Source organism: Xenopus laevis, chromosome 3L (genome assembly GCF_017654675.1).
Source record: "Xenopus laevis strain J_2021 chromosome 3L, Xenopus_laevis_v10.1, whole genome shotgun sequence".
In the NCBI taxonomy this organism is placed as follows: Eukaryota; Metazoa; Chordata; class Amphibia; order Anura; family Pipidae; genus Xenopus; species Xenopus laevis.
The window spans coordinates 146,075,350-146,098,255 of NC_054375.1; the positions used below are offsets into that span (position 1 = coordinate 146,075,350).

The 22,906-nt window shown below is 39.8% G+C and overlaps 1 protein-coding gene across 1 annotated transcript; it reads right to left on the reverse strand.

Annotated features, from left to right (window-relative positions):
• Positions 1–433: 433 nt before the first annotated feature.
• On the reverse strand, positions 434–22,315 carry LOC108711691 (cytokine receptor common subunit beta). The gene is made up of 13 exons (XM_018253657.2): positions 22,062–22,315; positions 21,475–21,589; positions 20,300–20,445; positions 18,642–18,796; positions 11,956–12,103; positions 10,945–11,077; positions 8,132–8,289; positions 7,837–7,985; positions 6,274–6,481; positions 2,915–3,005; positions 2,056–2,131; positions 1,539–1,612; positions 434–793 (listed from the first exon to the last, which is right to left on the reverse strand). The coding sequence occupies exons 1-13, from the start codon at positions 22,141–22,143 to the stop codon at positions 496–498; spliced, it is 1,833 nt and encodes a 610-aa protein (XP_018109146.2). The 5' UTR covers positions 22,144–22,315; the 3' UTR covers positions 434–495.
• Between the last annotated feature and the right edge of the window lie 591 nt (positions 22,316–22,906).

Genomic DNA, 22,906 nt, shown 5'->3' on the forward strand with positions numbered 1-22,906 from the left:
TCACAGAAGCTATTGCAAACAAAGCAACAAGGGAATAATGATATATTAAGATTACATTAATACAAAATACAAAATTAAAAAGAAAGGCACAGTGATCATTTAAAATAAGAAACTAAATATATGTCTCTCTGGAGCAATTTCTCATGTCTTAGTGTATATCCACCTGGATGTTTGCAGTTAATTCTCCTCACATTTTATAAAGTTTATGACATAATTCAAGTCCATGCAAAGAAGGACCAAGATGTGAATAGGGGGAATAACTTGCTGAATCCAACTTTGAAGGGGAGATACATTTACCTTAATGGCTTTTTAATGATCAGTGAAAGCAAAAGTCAGTTGATGCCCCAGTGTATCCTTATTACCGCCATGTCATTTGTACACTATTGGGTTTGTATCACAATCCAAGCAAGAGAATATGAACAAACATACTAGGAATGGATTGTTCTTTTTTATTTTCATTACACGAGTAATCCTCAGGGACAAACTCCTTTTAAATCAAGGATAGAAAAGATATGGCCCATCAAAGGCAATAGGTACAAACTGACTTTGTTGGTCATTATCATCACATTCAAGTGGTGCAAAGTGCTCTTCTAAATCGTCTTTACTTTGTGATTCATCAACCAGTTCTTCAAATGGCTGATATCCTGATTCTATGGTGAGAGTTGTCTCATCATATTTATCTTCTTCATCTGGAACCTCCGCAGGACTACAGTAGATGAGATTGTGGTGATTTTCTTCAATCAAGGTTGAGATACGCTCTTCCTCAGGAAACATATCAATGCTGTTTGGGTCACTAACAATGAAGAGTCACACGAAAAGCAAAAAAAGAAAAAAGAAATGTTGGTCGAGGTAGCAATAATGCCCAAATGACTAAGGAAGGTTTCTGTACAGTAAAATATAGGGTACTTTTCATTCTTGCCCTCAAAGGGACCTCTCAAATACCAAGTCCCCCAATCCTGCCTCACTGGATTATAGTCATGATACATTAAGCCAGGGGTCCTCAACCTTTTTTACCCATAAGTCACATTCAATTGTAAAAAGAGTTGGGGAGCAACATGAGCTTGAAAGGCTGTGATTGGCTATTTTGTAGCCCCTATGTGGTCTTGCAGTCTAAAGGAGGCTCTGTTTGGGGTTGGTGAGCAACAAGTTGCTTGCAAGCTACTGGTTGGGGATAACTGCCTTAAGCCACCCCTGTTCAACTTTTTACATTTAATAAACTGATATTTTCTCATGCCACTTGCTGAAGGAACAGATTATGTTAATGTGATACTGTCATAGAAAGAAGTTACAAGAGAACATTGGACAATTCTCCATTTTGCTATTCCATCAACATCCTAGCCAGGGTAACACCAGCAGCACAGGTAGGTATCTATTCTCTCCGTATATACTGATGATACTAGGTCGACTCACACTTTAGCTTTCTCAGTTTTACAATAACCCCACAAGAATTTAGTATGGAGAGGGAACGAGGGAGGAAACTTCAGGGAGAATCATTGAGAATACTATATGAGGGGGAAGAAAAAATTAACTCTGCTCACTTTACTCTGCAGCTATCTGCCAGCTCCTCGTAGGCGTGGTACTCAGAACAGTATAAATACGATTGGGACTTTTTCTGTGAGTAAAGAAATCAACAGTTAATGATGTCTTTGATATAAACTTATTCCCTGGTCAGAAATATTTTTATTTTATGGTTAACAGAGAGTCTTCATCATACAAGTTTCTACAATGAATCCCAGCCTAGAACAGGGTGTCTTGATCTCAGAGCTGTATTTTATTGCCCAAGGCTTTCAATGAAGCAAATGATGGTTTTTATCTTATTTCAAACAAAGAAGCAAGTGATGACTTACATTTCAGTCATAGAAGCAACCATTTAGACATGAACTTTGGTTCTTGTTGATACACAGGGTCAACATTGGCTGTTTAGTAGTATTAGTTCATGCGAAGAGGAACTGATGATTCAATCAATGCCTTGGACATTTTGCTTTTGCTTGTATATAACCCTTTATTCTAAATACTGTAAGGTGATTTTAGCTTGCTCTTCATTTACAGACTTACCTTTTTCTGCTGAAAATTAAGAATAAGGTTGCTCTTGCTGGGGTCTGGAGTCATAATTTCCCATTTCTTCTCATACCTGTTAATATGGTTGGGTTATATCAGAATATGTATGAGTTTGCAGCCTACCAGCAGACCAACATTACAGCTCCTTATCCTGAGATAACTTAAATGGTCACAGTCACAAGTGGTTTCAGCAAAGGTAAAAACAGACTTTGATCCAACCAGTCAGTATACTTGGGACTAACCAGGATAAAGTATGGATTATTTACTTTCTCTGTAAACTCTAGAAGGGAAACATTTATCATAATCAAAAGGGTAAAGTAAAGAAGTGCAGGGTTCTTCTGCAAAGCACGATGTAGAAAACTACAAGTCTATAAAATATTGCAATGAGAACGGGTCTAGATATTTGAAATGACAAATCAATGTCAACAGTGAACTCTCCTATTCTTAGGACAACATTTTGAAGTTATTTATCAAATTCTTTTTTTTAAGGTGCTCGTGGTGAATCGTGGTGGAAACTTGGCCAGCTTTCTGTCTCTTCTGTTCTGAGAGTGATGGCCTAGGTCTACAGTTTGACCTGTTTTACTAATATTTATTGAAATTGTATATGAATTAGTGTGTCTGCTTCCTCTGTAGCTACACCCTCGTAGATACTTAAAAGAAGAAATTGTGTACTCTGTACGGTTTAACTATAATAAAGGGACTGTGAAAGACTAGAAGAATTGGGGTGAAGCTGCAAAGTGAATAGAATCTGTAAGTGAAACTGCGTTTGCCTCCAATTTATTCCTTACTGAGTTTGAATACAAGCCTCTTCTTGCCTGCAACGGTGGGTAGGATCCATATTCTACAGCACACTCACCTTCTCATATATTTATATCCAAAAATACAGCCGACGATGAGGGCGATGGTACATATAGGGATCATTATGTACAAAAGCATGTGACTTAGAACTAGAAACAAGAATCAGCATGACATAAATTAGTGAGGCATATTACGTACACAAATACTCACATAATATCATATTTCAACTTTATGTTCAACATTGTTACATCAGCTGAACTGAGTTATATCTATAAAGAGGAATACTTTTTTTTTTAGTTTTTTGATATATTCATGTCTCTTATGACTGAAGATTTTCATTCATCCAGGTCATGGTATATCTAGTATAGGTCAATCTAAAAACAACTGGACTTACTGAGTAATCAATGAAGACGTTTCACTACTCATCCGAGCAGCTTCTTCAGTTCAACTGACTGGTGTGGGAAGTTTTCGGCATATAAACTCTTCCACTAATCCATTTACAATGGCATTGTAACTTTTCAAAGAGGTGACATCTGAAGAAATTCACAGAGGTGTTGATTCTGTGTAGTTGTGATAGGATTATCCAATGTGTCATGCAACTCCTAGATACAGGTGTTACTTGTGAGAGTTGCATGAATGGATGTGTGAAGTGTTCTGAATCCGCCGGGGTACAGATGTTAGAACAGCATTGTATGTAGCAGACAGGTGGTGTCGAAGGCCCCCGCCTCTGTTCAGAGATGTCTCTTATATTTGATGGTATAATATTCTAAACCTTTTGGGCACATTTCCTCTTAAAGCAAGGATCTTTTTCACCCAAGAACAACATTCAGATGTAAATGGGGTTGGGGAGCAACACAAGCATGCAAAACTTCTGGGGTGCCAATGTGGGCTGTGCTTGACTATTTGTTAGCCCCTTTTTGGACTGGCAGCCAAAAGGCTGTACATCTGGTGTTTATGCAACCAAAACTTGCCTCCTAGCCAGGAATTCAAAAATAAGAATCTGCTTTGAGGCCACTGAGAGCAACATCCAAGGGGTTGGTGAGCAACATGTTGCTCCTGAGCCACTGGTTGGGGATTGCTGTCTTAAAGGAGAATTCAACCCTAAACTTAAAAAAACCCTACCCTACATAGACCCCACTCCCTCCTCCCCGCAGCCTAAGTGTTACCCAGTGCAAATACCCCTAACATTTTACTTACCCCTCGGTGCAGATGCAACCATCTGTGTTCATGGGCGCCATCTTCAGCTGCTTCGGTAGTCTTCATAATGAGACCTGTGCTTTGGAAATTTTCTGGGGTTTCAGCGCATGTGCAGTTGTTGCAAGACAGAAAATTGCTCCAACTGTGCATGCGCTGACATGCCAGTCTCATTCTGAAGATTTCTAAAGAGAAGAAGTTGGTGTCTGTGAACTCCGATGCCTGAATCTGCACCGAGGGGTAAGTAAAACGTTAGAGGCGTTTGCCCGGGATAACACTTGGGCTGGGGGGAGGAGGGAGGGGGAGTCTATGTAGGGTAGGGGGGGTAGGGTTTTTTTAAGTTTAGGGTTGAATTCTCCTGTTAATTAATCCTAGAAGATCATCCAAGATGATAGGGCAGGACACTTTGTAATGATTCATTGAGCTAATTAAGGTAGGATCAGTGTGTGAGACCATTCATCTACTGCATGGCACCTTGATATTGTTCTTTATCATGTTTGGCAACTTGTTTGTTACCAATACTGGGATCTTATTGACTGCTGGATGATTTTGACTGATCGTTTATCTAGATGGATGAGTTTGATCTCCATTTAGACCACACATCATGAACCTTGCTAATTTGTTGGTTAATAATAAAAGAATATAGTTCTTAAGAGAACCTGTTATTTGCACTTTAATCAGAAACATCTACTATAATATAACTCCAGTGTGGCTGATGATTTGGCCGTCAAAGACAGTTGGTGAGAGAGATTGTTGAAAAAGGGCAAAGGTTTACACAAAACATAACAGTTCAGCTCCGTAGAAAACAATGGTTTTAGTTTTTACCCAGGATGATAGACATGGACATTGATGGTACAGGTAGAGCAGATAATAATGTACAAAAATATATTTCTCTGTTTTATGGTATTGGTATTTCTTTAATAAGTTGTTTTTCTTTCCTAGCTTTTGGATTATAATACACTGTTATGTTCTTGGTGGATATTACTGATCTGTTCATCTATCACTCACACGAAGAACTATGCAAATGTAACAGCATTTTCTCTGGTAGGATAGAAGGATAACAGTTTAAGTGGCATTAAAAGGAATAATTTGTTTTTATCTTCAGTGTTTAGAGCAATTTATTCTGTGCCGCTCAGTCTTGACCCTTTCTAACAGATATTGCAAGTAAGAGCAATGCCATATTCTGCCTGCATCTTCCTCATTAGTGCTGGGATCAGAGCAGCTCACACTCACTGGGGAGAGCAGCTCACACTCATGGGGCCCAGGAGGTATTGGGGTATTGGTAAATTTTTACCTAAAGGCTTAAAGAATAATTTGCTTTAGGACCCAGTGATATCTATTTACGCCACTGCATAGCACCTTTTATTTTGCATTATATACAGTGCCTTGGAGTTTGTAAATGAACCCTATAGTTTTTATTATTATTTTCTTAGAGTTGTTTGTATATTTAATGGTTTATTTGTGAGTTCCTAAACCCAACATTTTTTTCCAGCTGTAACCAACACACTCAAGGCGTCAGTCACAGATTTCACTAGAACTAGAGGCTCCGAAGACTATTCTCGAATATATAGTCACAATTGCATTTTTTCTCAAATCGTGAAAATAAAACACAAACTCGCCATTTGATAAATCGGCCCCTCAGTGTCAGATTATCTTTATGGCAGTTGGCAAACAGAACAGGAATTATGTTAGACCAATTTCGCAAATGGCTTCAGTGCAATGGCCGCAATGGTGTTATTATGGGGAAAGACCCCTCTACTGCAAGGACATCTGGAGAACTTGTATGGGATTCATGTCAAATCTAAGTCCTTGGAAAGATATGTGGTCCTTTCCAATTAGCTCAATATTTATTTTATTTTTCACAAGATCCCTGTTGAGTGGGGTACTATATTACTTTATTCACTTTCCCTGCACCCAGGCAATTTGATCTTCTGGTTTAGGGAGTGCTCATCTGTGCTCTTGCATGTATCATTGTATATATAGGCACCCAAGGGCCACCATCCTAAATTTGCCACCCTGGACACATTCCCTTTGGTGCCTCTATAGAGAAAATATGACCCTGAGAATGGGGCTCTACCTCTTATATGGTAAATGTATAAATAATGCAGTTACATTGCAATGGGTTTGCTTTAAGGGACTCTTAAACTTTAGGGGACAATTTACTAATGGGGCCAATCTCTGTAGAGGGAGTTTATTTGCCATCAGAAGACACAAGTTCAATACCTGCTTCAGTTTTCCAATTTTCAGTTTTGCTCCACTCACTCCATGGTCCTCCCGGACAGTTTCCTATCGCTCCTTTTTCCAGGATGCGCATCCGAACCTTTATGTTGTATTTGCTGAAGGGCTCAAGTTCATTACCAAGGCGAAGTGCAAGAAACCTATCTTCATTGATGTATTTGTTTTTCTGCTCATAAGGGCAGTCAGGAAATTCCTGATGGCAGAAATATGACAGGATGGCATCAAGCAATGTTCTAAAGGAGCATTAATATTACTTTGAGTTTATTTTGTCAATAAGTGATCACAGAACTACCTGAATATGTAAGGTAAGTGTGTATAGCACAGCAAAGCACCCTGTTTCTTTTTGGTTATTTCTGGGCAAGGAAGTTGCCACAAAGCTTGTCAGTTTTTGCTGCCATGCCCAGTAATAACCAGTAGATGGAACCAAAGCTAATGGCACAACCAGATGCTAGTCAGACACTTTAGGTGGCCATAAACGGATAGATCCGCTCGTTTGGCGATGTCGCCAAACGAGCGGATCTCCCTCCGATATGCCCACCTTGAGTTAGGCAATATCGGGCTGATCCGATCGTGGGCCCTAGGGCCCAACGATCGGATCCTTCACATTCGCAAACGGGCGGTCGGATCGCAGGACCGCATCAACGAACAGATGCGGCCGCGATCCGACGGGATTTTTAACCCCATCCGATCGAGATCTGGCCGACTTTCGGCCAGATCTCGATCGGGGAAGCCCGTCGGGGGCCCCCATACACGGGCCAATAAGCTGCCGACTCGGTCTGTCGGCAGCTTTTATCGGCCCGTGTATGGCCACCTTTACTTTGCCTCCTATAGGAAAAGGGAGCTCATAAAAACCAGAAAGCAGAATAGAATAGAACAGGACATAGATGCATCGAGATTTCTATAATTTACCCCATCTGAGGCCTACTTCAGACAGGTTTATTTTATAAACAAATTTTGCTGTCCCTTTAATTTTAACCCTAATTCTGTTTTTACTGTGGTATTATTACTCTTTTTTTCAGGGCTCTTGGTTTTGACCTGGATATATGCAACTGGGCTGTCCAGTTCAAAACTGCCTGCCCAGTTTTCCAAAGAAGGAAATCCAGACAGGAATCCCCTTAAAGGATGCAGTGATTGTCCAATCCGTATCATAGCCCTGCCACCAACAAAATAAGTCTGCCCACAATACATCACCACACTGCTCTCTGACGTCACCCACCTAACTTTGACATGATCCACCCTGCCCAGACTGCGCCAAACAAAAAGGTGGTAACTCTACTCTTTCCTGATTCAGTCTTTACCAAACCAGTAAAATCTACTGCTTTAGTATAGGTAAGATTGGTTGCTATGGATATATAAGGGTCCCTGTGCTGACCTGTTAAAAGAGAAGTGCATCCATGGCCCAATTCCATCCAACCTTCCCAATCAACATCTGACCAGGCCTCAGTGAGATATTGGGGGGAGAGTCCATGGTTTTGGTCTTCCGAAGAAGCTGCTGAAACGAGCAGCAAAATAGAGCAAGATTCCCTATCATTGTAAGGAAACACTGACCTTATTTTTGTCTTGACCTTCTCTCCAGTAGCAGATCTGATAGAATGGTTTCAAGTCACACCTTATTGTCTCAGTGCTCCACCTGGCTTGGTAGAGCTGCCCTTGTTCTTTTTCCTGAATGGTTAAATTAATGGGTGGTCCAAAACCAACTGGAAGAGGGAAACAAGATTTAGTCACCTTATCCAGAGAGCAGAGAGCGAAGACACTTGGCAGGGACAAAATAAGGCAATTAGGCTCAAAATAAGCCAGATTTTGGAAATTCCTCCAGTGCAGAGATGAAATGTGAGATACTTACTATGAGAACACGCTTTTATATATTTCACTTCTATTTCTGGTTTTACACTTATTTGCCAACTGGCTGGATTTAAATTATCTGTCTTAATGCTGCAGCGACAGGAGATGTACAGGACATTGGGGACCTCTGTCTGGCACGTGTGGTTACATTTTTCATTCCTGTCAAACACAAAACAGAAGTTAGTCCCCATTTTATAAAGATTATTTATTGTGCCTAAAGGGGATCTAAACATTGATTTTTGCTCAACCACACATTAATCAATTATATTCAGACCATAAATAACATACCATCAAATATAATGCTGGGAGCTCTATTACAGCACCAATAATGCCATCAGTGGCATCAGCATTCTCATTGGTGAATCCTATTGCATCTGTAATTAGGTTTTTTGAACCCCTGGGCTCTTTGAACCCAGTATAGAAAAAACATAAATGTTGGTGCCGGGCACACTGGCAAACTCACGCATTGATCAGACCAGAAGAATAGTAAATTAAAAATTGAAGCTTTAGTATATGGTCATTATTTCGTGTCACTAGGACACTTAATCGTAGGCTTGAATGTACACAAATATGGATCAGTATTTAAAGGCTGAACCACCAATCACAAGGGAGGGGGAGCTACATACAATCTAAAAACTATCAATGAGCAAGATGATTATATAAAGGCATTATAGAAAAATATTTGAGTAGAAAAATCGTGAATAAGTAATTATTACAATAATAAAACATACATGAATGGTCTTGTTCAAAAAGTTTGATATAAATATTGAGCAAAATATTAATATATAAATATGAATAAATATGTATAAATATGATAAATGTGAATATATATCTTTAAGAAAAGTGTTGAAACCTCTTTCTTTCTTTGTACAAGAAGAAATAAATTGTCTATTGGTTACACACTTAGGGGCAGATTTATCAAGGGTCGAATTTCGAAGATAAAAAATACTTCGACTTCGAATTTGGCTATCCTGAGGTCGAAGTAAAGTCGCCCGATCGAACGATTAAATCGTTCGAATCGAACGATTAGAAAGATTTCAGTGATCGATCGAACAATTTTACTTTGACTACAAATATAAAATGCTCTAGAAGGTCCCCATAGGCTAACATAGCACTTCAGCAGGTTTAATTTGGCAAAGTATTGAAGTTGAAGTTTTTAAAAGAGACAGTACTTCGATTATCGAATGGTTATATAATCGAAGTATTTTTACATCGAATCGAATTCGAAGTCGTAGTAGCCTATTCGATGGTCGAAGTATCCAAAAAATTACTTTCGAAGTTTTTCCTTCGAAAATTCCCTCGAATTCACTTCGACCCTTGATAAATCTGCCCCTTGGTGTGTGAAACTATATAACTCTAATATCATTCTATGGTAGTTTATACTATATGATTAACCTCATTCTAAACAGGAGGGAAATGGTGGAAAAAATAGTGGAGAAAAGAGAGACCAAGGGAGAGAGAAAGGGGGGCATGGACTAAGCTGGATAAATGATGAATACCCCTGAATATGTATATGGTTATATCTCTAATCATAGCAACAAGAAACTTCGAAGTCTGAATTTAGACCCTTGGGCAATCGTGTGTCAAGGGTAAAAATCCAAAAAACTTCCGGTTTAAGTATTCTTTGTAAAATGTCTCCCCCTCTATAAGATGATACAATTCGCTCAATTTCGCGTATTTGAAAATGGTTAGTATTCCAATTTGTGCAGGACAAGAAATGTTTTGAAACATTTGTGGGTTTCTTGTTCCGAATGTCAGAAATGTCGGTCCAGCATTTTGTATATTACAGTTTTTACAGGTGATGAGATATATTACATTTTTCGTACTGCGATTGATGTAACCAATAGACAATGTATTTCTTCTTGTACAAAGAAAGAAAGAGGTTTCGACACTTTTCTTTGGGGCATATATTCATATTTATACATATTTATTCATATTTATATATTAATATATTGATCAATATTTATATACATTTTTTTTCAACAAGACCATTCATGTATCTTTTATTATTGTAATAATTACTTATTCACTACTTTTCTATATTAATATATTTTTCTACTCAAAACTTTTCTATAATGCCTTTATATAATCATCTTGCTAATTGGAAGTTGTTTTTGGATTGTATGTAGCTTTTTACCTTTATTTCTATTTTTACTGTGCTTTTTGTACATATTTTCTGTGTATTTTCTGTGTGTTTATGGTATTTGGGCATACTTTGCCTTGAAATTTGGATTAGATGTCATGTGATGTAATTTTTTCCTTTCTCCTCCCCCTCCCTTTTGATTGGTGGTTCAGCCTTTAAATACTGATCCATATCTGTGTACACTCAAGCCTATGATTAAGTGTCCTAGTGACACGAAACGCGTCAGGCGAGAGATGACTATATAATAAAGCTTCAATTTTTAATTTACTATTCTTCTGGTCTGATCAATACGTGAGTTTGCCAGTGTGCCCGGCACCAACATTTATGCTTTTTCTATACGGATTGTCAGCTCCCCTGATCTGAGGGCCTGGGGCTGGAGCACCTGGGCCATGTATTTACTTTGCTGAGTGACTCTACTAGATCTGCCTTATGCTTGAAAAATGTATTGGTTCAGCTCTTTGAACCCAGTCCTACTTTGTTCTATGGTGAATCACTGACTTTCTTTCACATGCCCATAAATTTTTTCTCATTAGAAATAAAAAATAGTCAGGAAACTATTTGTTACATAAAGAAGAACATCCTAAACTTAGTAGCCCACCCTTTTGTGATTTTTATCCGAATACAATGAGCAGTCAGCAACTACTGTACATCCTCTGTAGACCACAACATACTTGTCAGACTCAGTCTTCTTGTAGAATAGTTCGAAGGACACAGCATCAGCTACTTCCACCCTCACCTCCCAGACACATAGCACTTGTCCAACAAATTGCATGCAACGCAGGTTTTGGGGTTTGGCTTCATCTACTGGAGAAAAGAAAAAGACATTTGAGAAATGTGTGTATTACTTATTCAGTCGGGCTTAATTTGCACTCTAGACTTGCTATGGAACTACTCCTTATTTACGCTTTCAGGAGACTGGCGGGAAGGGGGGCATTTCTACTTCTATACAGGAAACTGACCCAGTGGTCCGGGCCCCCCTGTTCTGCTCAGATCTTCATACCTTATGTCTACTAGAAAATCTTGTAAACATTAAATAAACCCAATAGGCTGGTTTTGCTTCCAATAAGGATTAATTATATCTTAGTTTGGATCAAGTGCAAGCTACTGTTTTATTATTACAAATTTGGATTATTCTGATAAAATGGAGTCTATGGGAAACACCGTTTCTGGAATTTGGAGCTTTCTGGATATAGGGGTGCCGGAAAATGGTTCTATTTTTTAAGTTAGGAGGAGGAGGATATTTTGGAGGGCATTAAGAGAGTTATTTATTATAGGTTGAGTTTGTGAGATTTGTGAGGTTTTTTTCTACCTCGAATAAACTCAAAATTCGAATTTTTGTTTATTTATTAAAAATCCAAATCTAAAAAACTCAATTGAATGCCATCGGGGAAAAACTCGAATACTTCGAATTTATCCAGTTTTCGAGTGCAAACTAGCGTAAAACATCCAAAATTCATAAAGCCAAAAAGCATCTTCAAATGGTTAAAGGGACCTCTTTCCATTGACTTCTACATGACCCCGACAGGTTTTAGCGGGAGTATTTTCGGATTTGGTCTTTTAGCAGCTACGTGGCATAACAAAATCTCGAAAAAATTTGCCAATTGCCTTATCTACAAAACCATATGCTTCCATTTTAACTGCATCACTGAAATTTCTGCCATCACCTTAGCATAGTTACTTACCCGCCTTTTTAGGTTCAAGTGCAACTTCTGAGCTCCAGTTGCTCCAGTGGCCACTATTATACTTTACTCTCATTTGTGCAACATGAAATCTTCCTTGCTCTGGTTTATATACAGCCCATGCATTGATGCACTCCCCCATTGATGATTTCTATAACCACAAAAGAAATGAATAAGGAAGGTATTATTTTTATACAGTACATTGTCAAACTTTGAGCTTTTACAGCTACTTACTGGCACTGAGCTCTTTTTTAAGAAGAACACTGGTTCAAGATGAAAGTCATTAGAATCACTAGGGGGTACCTAACTATTTGGCACCCATAGCTAGTGATGGGCGAATTTATTCGCCAGGCGCGAATTTGCGCGATTCGCCGCCAGCGAATAAATTCGCGAAATGCCTGCGAAAATTTGCATCAAAAACGGGCGCCGGCGTCATGAAACGGGCGCCGGCGTCAAAAACGAGACGCCGATGGGCGAATTTGCGCAAATTCGCCCATCACTACCCATAGCAGAAACTTTCCTTCTCCCATAATAACATTGAATATTGAATTGAATATTTATGTGGGACTGTCCACAATTATAGAACCCAAAAGGGGTGTGGCTAATAGGGGGGTGGGATTTTGCATGAAATGAGGCAGCTCTTGGCATGAATGAGTGGACTGAAGCCCTTGCCTAAATTGTACTGTTGTTTTGTGCAAAACTGACATGACGTTTCGGTCCCCAATGGGACCTTTTTCAAGTAAATATGCATATAGTTATACACAATTTATACCCACCCTCCATCAGTGCATACAGGAAGTGACCTAAAACCAATTTGAATTTAAAGTGAACCATGCCTTCAAAACATTAAAATGAAATAAATTTAGTATTCATATAAAGCATTTATAAACAGTGTTTTTGAATATTTTGTGCTAATATAAATAGATAAAACGCCTTCATCAATTGTAAAGGCTATAGTAAAGTGCAGTATGTTCCCCTAAAAAGACATTTATGTTGTTATCAAATTAGCCAAATAATATATACTAGTCATACAGTCTGCTTCAATCAATATCTCACAGCAGAAACTGAATTCTCATCTATAAATCCTTAAGATAACAAAAAATTAGGTTAAAAATTCATATACTACATATTATCGTATCGGCAAAAAACAGTTAAAGTGCATATTTGTATTCAGGCCCTATGATGCTACACAGTCTACATTGTGTTTTGCATGAAAACCCCAGTGGTGCTGGTCTTTTTCACAAACACACACCGTATATACTCGAGTATAAGCCGAGTTTTTCAGCATCCAAAATGTGCTGAAAAAGTCTACCTCGGCTTATACTGGAGTCAGTGGGCAGTAGCTGAGATTGCAGTCACTTTTAATCATTCCTATACCAACAGTTCGCTTGGGGAGAGACTGCAATATCACACAGCGCACTCTGTTGGTTTTATGAAAGAATAACAGTGCGCCCTCTGTTGGTTATATGAAAGAATAACAGTGACTGCAATATCACATAGCACCCTCTGTTGGTTATATGAAGGATTAACAGTGATGGCAATATCAAACACCCTCTGCACATGGTAGTGGGACAGTGGGACAATGCACACAGTAATCCGTTTGGCAATTCTCTGTCACCATCAACTTTGTACAGAAGTCCGGTTGATCGATGGGGGGGTCGCTTTGGCGGAATGTGCGCTGCTGGGAGACAGGGCTGTAGTTGTGTCTAGGCTTATACTCGAGTCAATAAGTTTTCCCAGTTTTCGTAGGTATAATTAGGTACCTTGGCTTATACTATATATATATATATATTATGTGTGTGTGTATTTTTAGATATTTATTTATTTATTTTAATTCCCTTACTTTTTAAAATATATTTACTTTTCTACATTTTTTATATATTTTTTATGTATCGTTATATTTATTTGATACTTATTCTAAAATCATTTTAAATATTGTAAAGTATAAATTGAAATAAATGTATTTCTATGCTGAAATAAAATGGTAGCCAAATGCTTATATCAAAGTGTACCTTGTGTCTCTATCCCTTCTTTTAGATTGTAAGCTCTTTTGCACAGGGCCTTCTTTTCCTTTTGTATCATTACTGGCCACTTTGTATGTAATTCTGTCCTTTGTTCTAGGTATGTAATTCTGTCTGTTCACAGAACATTTATTTTACAGCACTGCAAAATATGTTGGTGCTCTAAAAATACATGTTAATAATAATAATAATAATAATAATAATAATAATGTTTACCAAGCAATAACCTTTGAATGGAAAATCAGTCAAGCATTGATTGCTTTTGTTTTTTTATTCTGCAAGTCATATAGAAGTATATTGTTCTGACATCCCATAACTACGTGTAGTCTGGATAATGTATCTTTTATTATTCTTGATGTAAGGACATTACAACACAAGTATACATAATATATTTTGGGAGGGTGGTTTATTTAATGTAGCAACTAGTTTTTAGATTTCTCAACATTATTAGAAATTCTAAAGGGTTCTCGCTCTGCTTCTAATGTAAGTAATCTAACCTGTTCCTCTTCCTTGTAGCTTCTCTGGATCTAGTTATTTAGCAACGCCGGGTTTGAGTCTTTTATTTTGTACTTGACACCATGTGGGGCATTCACTAAGATTCGTAGTTGCGCTGGCGTCCGCCACACTTCGCCAGGCGTAGTTTTGCCAGTGCTCCGCAAATTCACTAAAATCATCATCATCATCATCATTTATTTATATAGCGCTGTCAAGATACGCAGTGCTTTAAAATCCGAAGTTGCGCTCAGGGGTAGCGTAAGGTTGCGAAGTTGCACTAGCGTTGATTCGCTAGGCAAAGCGAAGTTACGCTAGCGATGGTTAATTTGCATACGGAAAGATACGAGTACGAAGTATTCATATCAACACTACACAAGCCTGGGAAACCTTCAAAACATCAAATAAAATTTTTATTTTACCCTACACATGTGCCCACTGTATAGTTAAGTTGCCATGAGTTAGGAAATGTAGGGGGGAAGGAAGGGAGCCCCAAAAATTTTTTCGATCACCCATAATAAAGAAAAAACACCAGCGTTTTTTGGGACTTAGAAAATTTTTTAACTTTTTTTGAAGCAATCCCTATCTACTCTATTGCGCTTCGCCTGTTCTGAGGTGATGAAGGAAGTCTGGCGTAAAAGGTAGCATTCAGTACACTGCGCACATTAGTGAATTTGCGTAGTTACGTCCGTTGCGCAACTTCGCCAGGCGTAAGGGTGCAAAGTAACACTAGCGAAGTTACACCAGCGTTCATTAGTGAATCGGCGAAGTAACGAAAATGCCCAACGCTAGCGAATTCACGCTAGCGTTAGGCGCTTAGGCGCTTAGTGAATGTGCCCCCATGACTTCTGTATCCTTTGTGGTTTACCAAAGAAGCCCCCGATCTTCAAAATTACATGGTAAATTTGCCCAGTCAACCACAATGTAAGGATGTCACAAATGTAGAAGACAGCACCATAAAGGAATATATTTCAAAAGCTTTTTTTTGCTTCTCATGGATTTGATCTGAAAAGAAGCCACGTTTCAGGCCAATACTCTGCCCTTTATCAAGCTTGATGACCTCAATGATTGTAGATTTAGCAACTGTAAAGAAAATATATTTCATTGCATGGGGTCAAAACATTTCCCTGGAGATTGACAGCAATAATTGTTTTTGTGAATTTTCCAGCCACTGTGACTTCCAAATCCATGGCTGCACTCTTGGAGGGGGTGTTGATGTTAGTATATATATCATATATATATAAAATGCCAATAACCTGCACAAGGAAAGTGTTGGCTCCAAAGTGCACATGGAATGCTCCATTTAAACTTATGTTTTTAAGTGCTGGATACAGAACCCGACATTTCCAAGGTTTTATCTATAATTCAGTGTCGCACAATATAAGCGCAAATTATATTTCTATCTCAATTCCTGCCTATTTAAATGTCTGCCTTCGCTATTATTAGATCCGCCAAGACCTCGTACCAACATCCTCTAATGTTGGAGACCAAAGCCCAAATTATGCCTGGGTAATTAAAATATTCAACAATTACATCTTTGCCAAGTTATGAAGTTTTTTTCTTTTTTAGCTGAGATGTATGCAATCCCTTTATCATTCATTTTTATTTCCTTTTAGTACAAGAACATTGTATGTGCACAATCGCATAATTACACGTGTATGCAAACATCGATTTCTTTATTTCAATATCATTACACCGGAACAAGGAATGCAAATGGGCATGAACCAGATATGAGGAATAAGGCAAAACTAGGGCTGCCTTAAGGTATATAAAGTAATTGCTGTTCGATTTATACATATTCTTTATTTAACCAATTCCCAATCCAGATCCACCCACTTATATCAACTTTAGACCACCTGGTTATGCCCCATATCCAATAGGGTTTCACTGAATCCAGGATCTGGTCTGCGATTTGGCTGGGATTCTGCCTATTTTAGCAGAATTAGTTGGGGATGCACTGAATCCCAGATTCAGTTTAGGACTTGGCTGAATCCGAGCTATTTTTAGCAGGATTCAGATTTGGCTAAATACAAGAGCCTGGCAGAACCGGATCTGAACCCTATATATATATATATATATATATATATATATATATATATATATATATATATATATATATATATATATATATATATATATATAATATATATATATATATATATATATATATGGTGTGATATATATATATATATATATATATATATATATATATATATATGGTGTAGATTGGTGTGGGCTTCGCTAGCTTTTATGGTATAGATGAAGGGGTTGGATTCAGCCAAATCCGTAACCCTAGATTTGGGGATTCGGCAGGCCTTCATGCATCCCTAGAATTCGTATTACACTAAATCCAAGTGCCTGTTTATATTGAATACGAATCCTCAAAATAATGTAACTTTTTTTTCACCCTTGCTTATCCTAATTGTCATATGCTGTTGGTGAGACACCTGTCTGTCTCTACACCAGGGGTCCTCAACCTTTTTTAACCCATCAGCTGGAGAGCAACATAAGCATGCAAGATTTGGTTCTCCCTATGTGGTCTGCCAGCCTACAGGAGGCTCTATTTGGCACTACACATAGTTTTCAGACAACTAATACTTGCCTCCAAGCCTGGAATTCAAAAACAAGCACCTGCTTTAAGGCCACTTGAAACAACATCCATGGGGTTGGTGAGCAACATTTTGCTTTATGGGTCACTGGTTGGGGATCACTGCCCTACACTTCCAACCTGCTGCTTCAACCATTTCAGTGTACCAAGGAAAGGCGAAGAACCATTCTTTATACTCTCACAGCACCTTCTAACTCTTAAAACAACAGTGGAAGCCATCTTTCCTTCAGCCATGACTCCAATTGTCATAATGCCTTGCACGCGCTTATGGCTTCCACTGTGACCAGAACAATGAGAAATGGAAACCAGGATGAGATCAGCTTGCTCTACTCATTATCCCAGTTGGTGATCTAAGCCAGGGAATCAGTAACAGCAAATGATGTGGCTAAACATGGTGGCTACCAACAATGCTCTGCATCTGTGTTTTTTATGATCTGGTAGAGGGAAGCAAGGCTATCTAGGAGTCATTTTGGTGTTGCTCAGAGGGTTCAGGTGGGAATGTAAAGGAAAAAAATATTAATGTAGCGCTATAGTAAAACTGACTTGTGCTAGGGCAGTTTAAGCTACTTTCCTTGGTGGGCTGAGACCACCGATGAGCTCTCTTTCTCAGGGGTAAGCCCCCGCAGCGGGGTGGAGGCAAGGGTGTAGTGTAACTGTAACCTGATGCGAAAGCACAAAGATGGGCGCCAGTAGTTCTTTAACAGTTGAACCAAGAACAATATTTATTGAACAATAGCACAGAGATCATTTAGCACATTGATCCAAAATGGAGTATAGAACATACACAGCAGCATAAAGGAAGCATATACTCACAGCACGTATAGGCTGAATCCCTACAGGCTAGGGAATATACAGCAGAGAGTAGGTTGACAGCATGTGATGGTTATTGCCCAGTTTTCAGGATATCTTCCAGTGGCAGACTAGGGGAACCCCTGACATCCTTATGTCAACACTTGGTTCCTTACTCTGGGTCAGTAATACCCTGGGATCTTAATCCCTCTAATCTCCTCGGCGGAGCCTTGAGCTGCTCAACTGAATAACCTCTCTATCACTTCTAGAGCGATCTATAAAACGAGTATAGCTGTCTAATAACTAGGGCCAAGGCGCCTAGGGTTAGCACTACCCATTCCCTTCCAGCCTGCTTGGTTGGGCTAAAGCAATGGACCCAGAGCACATGGTTCCTAAACCTTTTATACTCTGGCACAGTGCCATCTGGTGTACACTGTGTGAACTGCAGGGGTTACATAAGCACAAGGTCCCCATAAGGACCCACTGAGGTGTCCATATTACTAGGGATGTGCCTGTCTGTAAAGTGTAAGGGTGTCTAGGATTTTCACATCCCTACATTAAAATGATAGGAGCATTTGGTTCTATTAATTGTATGCATTATCGACTGCAGGGTGGTGAGAATCGAAGACCTCTCTTTGGTAATTTGCTTCTTATCAACATTCTTTTGTTTCACTATGGATCACCAGCTAGCAAGTTCTGGGCCTTGCCCATTAGGAAGGTTGTCAAATTACAGGCCTATGTTCCATCTCATTACATTTAGTATTTTGTGCAGATCTTACCTCCCATGTTTCTGACATCTTCTTGTGTCGGCTTTCACACTGTGAAATTTCCAGCATTTGATTTTCTAGAGCATAATTTGCTTCTGACCAAAGGAGGAAATACCCATTTTCATTGTAGTACATAATGGGTTTGGGATGCTCTGTGAGACCAGTGTCTGTGAACAGAAATATGTACATGTGTCATCTACAGGTGATATACTATTTTGTGTATTTTAATTGAATAGGCCTGTAAAAACCTACTATTGTTACATAGTGTAGGTCAGTGAGGGGCATCTGTAGCATGTTTAATTGATGTGCACTCATCATTGTGATCTGGTGTCATAGCCAGGGCCGCCATCAGGGGGGCACAGGGGGTACAAGTGTACCGGGCCTGGGCCTGAAGGGGGGCCCGGCAGTGTCTAACTTTTCAAAAGAGGCGGACCCCCCTTGACAGCGCCAAAGCCGTGCCGCCTCCTTCCGAAGTCCCAAACAGCAGAAATGAGTAAGTGCCAAAATAGCCAAACATTTGTAGTCCCGAAGCTGCAAAAAGACCCGAAGCCAGGAAAATAGCTGAAGTCCCGAAGCGGGGAAAAGACCCGAAGTCACAAAAGGAGGCGAAGTCCTGAAGCCACGAGTGCAATTCCTCCGAACACCAATGTGTGTTTTTTTTTGTTTTTTTTAATCATCTGGCCACCAATGTATTATTTTAATACTCTACAGGCCCCTGCCACCAATGTTTTTTTAAAAAATATTCTTTAGGGTCGGGGCACAGGGGGATTGAAAATTTTGTTGTATGGGGCCCTGTTATTTCTAATGGCGGTCCTGGTCTTAGCCATATATCTAGCACACCAGGAGGGCAGAGTTTGAACACAAAAGATCTCAGCACTGTTTAATGCATTGCCCCCAACTAACATGACAAACACCTATTAAGTAAAAGTTTAAATAGGTGCATAGTGATCTAAATGTTCCCTGAGGGTGTATTTGAAAAAAGAAAAGTGGCTTATTGGGAATATGGTCTAAAAAGTTGCCATGGCAGGCTGTATGCGCCGCCATTCTTCCCCCTTCTAGTCACATTACTTTGACTTTTTCTTTCACTTGCTTCAGGGGGTCCTGGTAACCCCAACTACTCTAAAATGACCTTAGTGCTTGACCTTCTGCAAAATTCATAAGAAAAACGTAGCTCATGTTTCCTCCCAGTTTATGGACTAGGGAATGGGGACTTTTTGACTGCCACTAGGCCACTGGGGACTACCTCCCTCCAGGGCCAGAGCTAGGGGTAGAAAGAAGAGGCATGTGCTTAAGACGCAATGGTGGGAGTGGCACATACTTCTTCTCTTTGCCTATCCCTACTCTGGGACCTCATCACCAGCTGATCTTCTGGCCACCCAAATGCGCACTTCACCACCTCTTCATTACCGCACATGCAAGCTCGTTCACGTGTGTGGTGGGTTTAGGTGAGCAAGGTCCGGCTCTGCCTCCCTCCCACAGATCATAGGTTACTTGACCTATACATGTACACTCAAGATTTACATTTGACAAGGCATTTCCCTCAGATATCTTCGTCTTATGGACAACTTGCTGGGATATTTCAGAGTTAACAAATGTTGCACAGCACCTGTTTATTGTGGCGTAAAACAACTCATCTTAATTATCTTTACTTTAAGACTGGATAATCTTACCGTTGTCTATCAAATTAAGTTGCGTATCCAGACTGTGGTCAGGTAAAAACTGATACTCCTCTGTCAAGGCAGCATAAATGGGTCTTTCTCTGACACATGACCACGTGAGGTTGCTCTGTGTGCGGTCCTGACAGATAATGTTCCCGCTGTTAAAGGAGACATATTGCGTGAAAAACAAGAACATGCCATTTCATGTTCGCTGTGGTTTTTTTAAAAAAAGCCGACCACCGTGTTTCTATGCTGACGGTTAATGCAATGGCACAATATCACTAGCGTATACGTGGCGGTCGGCAGGGTGGCGCTGACCACACCAAAACCGCTTGCTACATCTGCATGTCTGTCTGTAGCCTTAGGCCCCATACATGGACTGATATAAGCTGCTGACAGATTAAAGGTGGCCATACACGGAGAGATCCGCTCGTTTGGCGATGTGGGCAATATCAGGCTGATCCAATGATGGGCCCTAGGGCCCAACGATCAGATCCTAACAAATGGTAATGGGCGGTCGGATCACGGGACCGAATCAACGAACAGATGCGGCCGCGATCTGACTGGATTTTTAGTCCCATCCGATCGAGATCTGGCTGACTTTCGGCCACATCTCGATCGGGGAAGCCCGTCGGGGGGCCCCATACATGGGCCAATAAGCTGCAGACTCGGTCTGTCGGCAGCTTTTATCGGCCCGTGTATGGCCAACTTTAGGCTACTGTTTATTGGGCAGCGTATGGGGCCTCCAACAGGCTTTCCCAATTAATATTTGGCTGAAAGTCAGGCCATATTCTTCTCAAGGTGGGCATATTGGGGAGAGATGTGCTCATTTGGCAACATCGCCGAATGAGCAGATCTCCATATGTATGGCCAGCTGTAGGTCACATTCACCACTCATTTAAAATGCAGATAGAGTTGCCACCTTTCCACTTCATCTCTGGACTGGAGGGAGGACATTGACTTCATGGGGCGATGGGAATGACATCACGGAGTGGACTGCTGTCATCACAAGGGCGGGGCTATGATGTGGTGATCAGTGATTGGCTGCCACATCAATCTAGGAAAGTAAGTTCAGACCCAGAGAGCCCTTCTGAAATCCGGACTGTCTGGGTCAAAACTAGACAGGTGGCAACCCTAAACTCAGACAGGGACTGGTATAAACAGGAGACCTAATGTATTTGACTTACCCTTCATTTAAAGTCATATTGACAAGATGCGCATAAGGTCGTGTGGCAGTCCAGGTGCAGGTGACCAATGATTTCAAATTATTGTAACACTCTAAGCTGTTCAGCAGTTTGGACCCTGTGGAAATTAAATTGCACAGTTGCATTTATTAATGGGTTCTAATATGTATCCATCGACTTACCTGATACCATAAAGGGAAAATGAAAGGGGCACTATACACCCTTGTTCCACGTGAATGCAATGAATAGGGCTTGTGCTGAAGATAATTTTGCCTAATGTTTTAACCACAAAATCTCTCTTTTTTGTTGTTATTTCTTGAACTAAACAGGGCAAACAGAGAAATTGAATCTACTCCATGTTTGGTCCTTGCAAGGTCCTTGGCTCTCAAGGACCAATCATGGAGCAATAATAAAATACAGTTATTGACCTGTAAGGATAGCTTCCCAGTCTTCCCTATGAATACTAGCCAAATCAAATCTACATAATATTTGAGCGTGTACAATTTAGCCTACATGTGTGTGCACGTGTTTGCAGATGAGCCCCATCATCGGCGAAACTAGAAGCAGAGTTAGTAAGAGATTGGCCTCACCTTGCACTTGTATAACTGCACAGAGGAGACACACAGCGGAATAACAGAACATCACACCAAAGCTACGTTGCATCGTGTCCATCGCTGTAGCACAGCAGCATGTAAATTACAGCCCCGCCATAGTCGAAGCCGAAACACACATAGAAGAGAAGAAACATCGGAGAATGTTTGTAAGTTGGCCAGTCTGGCCGTTCTGTCAATCAAATTAAACAAGTAGATCTTGGGCAGCTTTAGTGAAGGCTGCAAACTGTACAAAGACTGTATCTACAGAACGTGGAACTGCCTTGTTTCTTACTTAAAGGGGTTGTTCACCTTTGAGTTAACGTTTAGTATGAAGTAGAGAGGGATATTCTGAGTCAATTTGTAATTTGTTTTCATATTTTATTATTTGTGGTTTTTGAGTTATTTAATTTTTTTATTCAGCAGCTCTCCAGTTTGCAAATGACCTTAGCAACCATGCATTGATTTTGAATAAGAGACTGACACCCGAGATATTTAATATTTATATAATAAATGTTGCAGTATAAGTTTAAGGCTGAATAGTAATTAATACAGATAATTACTACATGGCAGCACAGAAACCAGTGCAATTAGCATCAGAATTTAATAATCAGCAAACCTGTAGCATCAGCTTATATTACAGGGGAAGCTCATTTTCTGCTGGATAATTAGTGACGAGCCCTAAGCTTAGCTTCTCAACAGCCAATCAGAGCCCACTGAGCATGTGAGTGTCACAGACACTTTCCAAGATGGTGACCCCCTGTGACAAGTTTGAAGTCCTGGATCATTGCTGCTATTGACAAGCTGAAACTTTAGCCTCGTGCAATAAGTTCACTATATAAAAT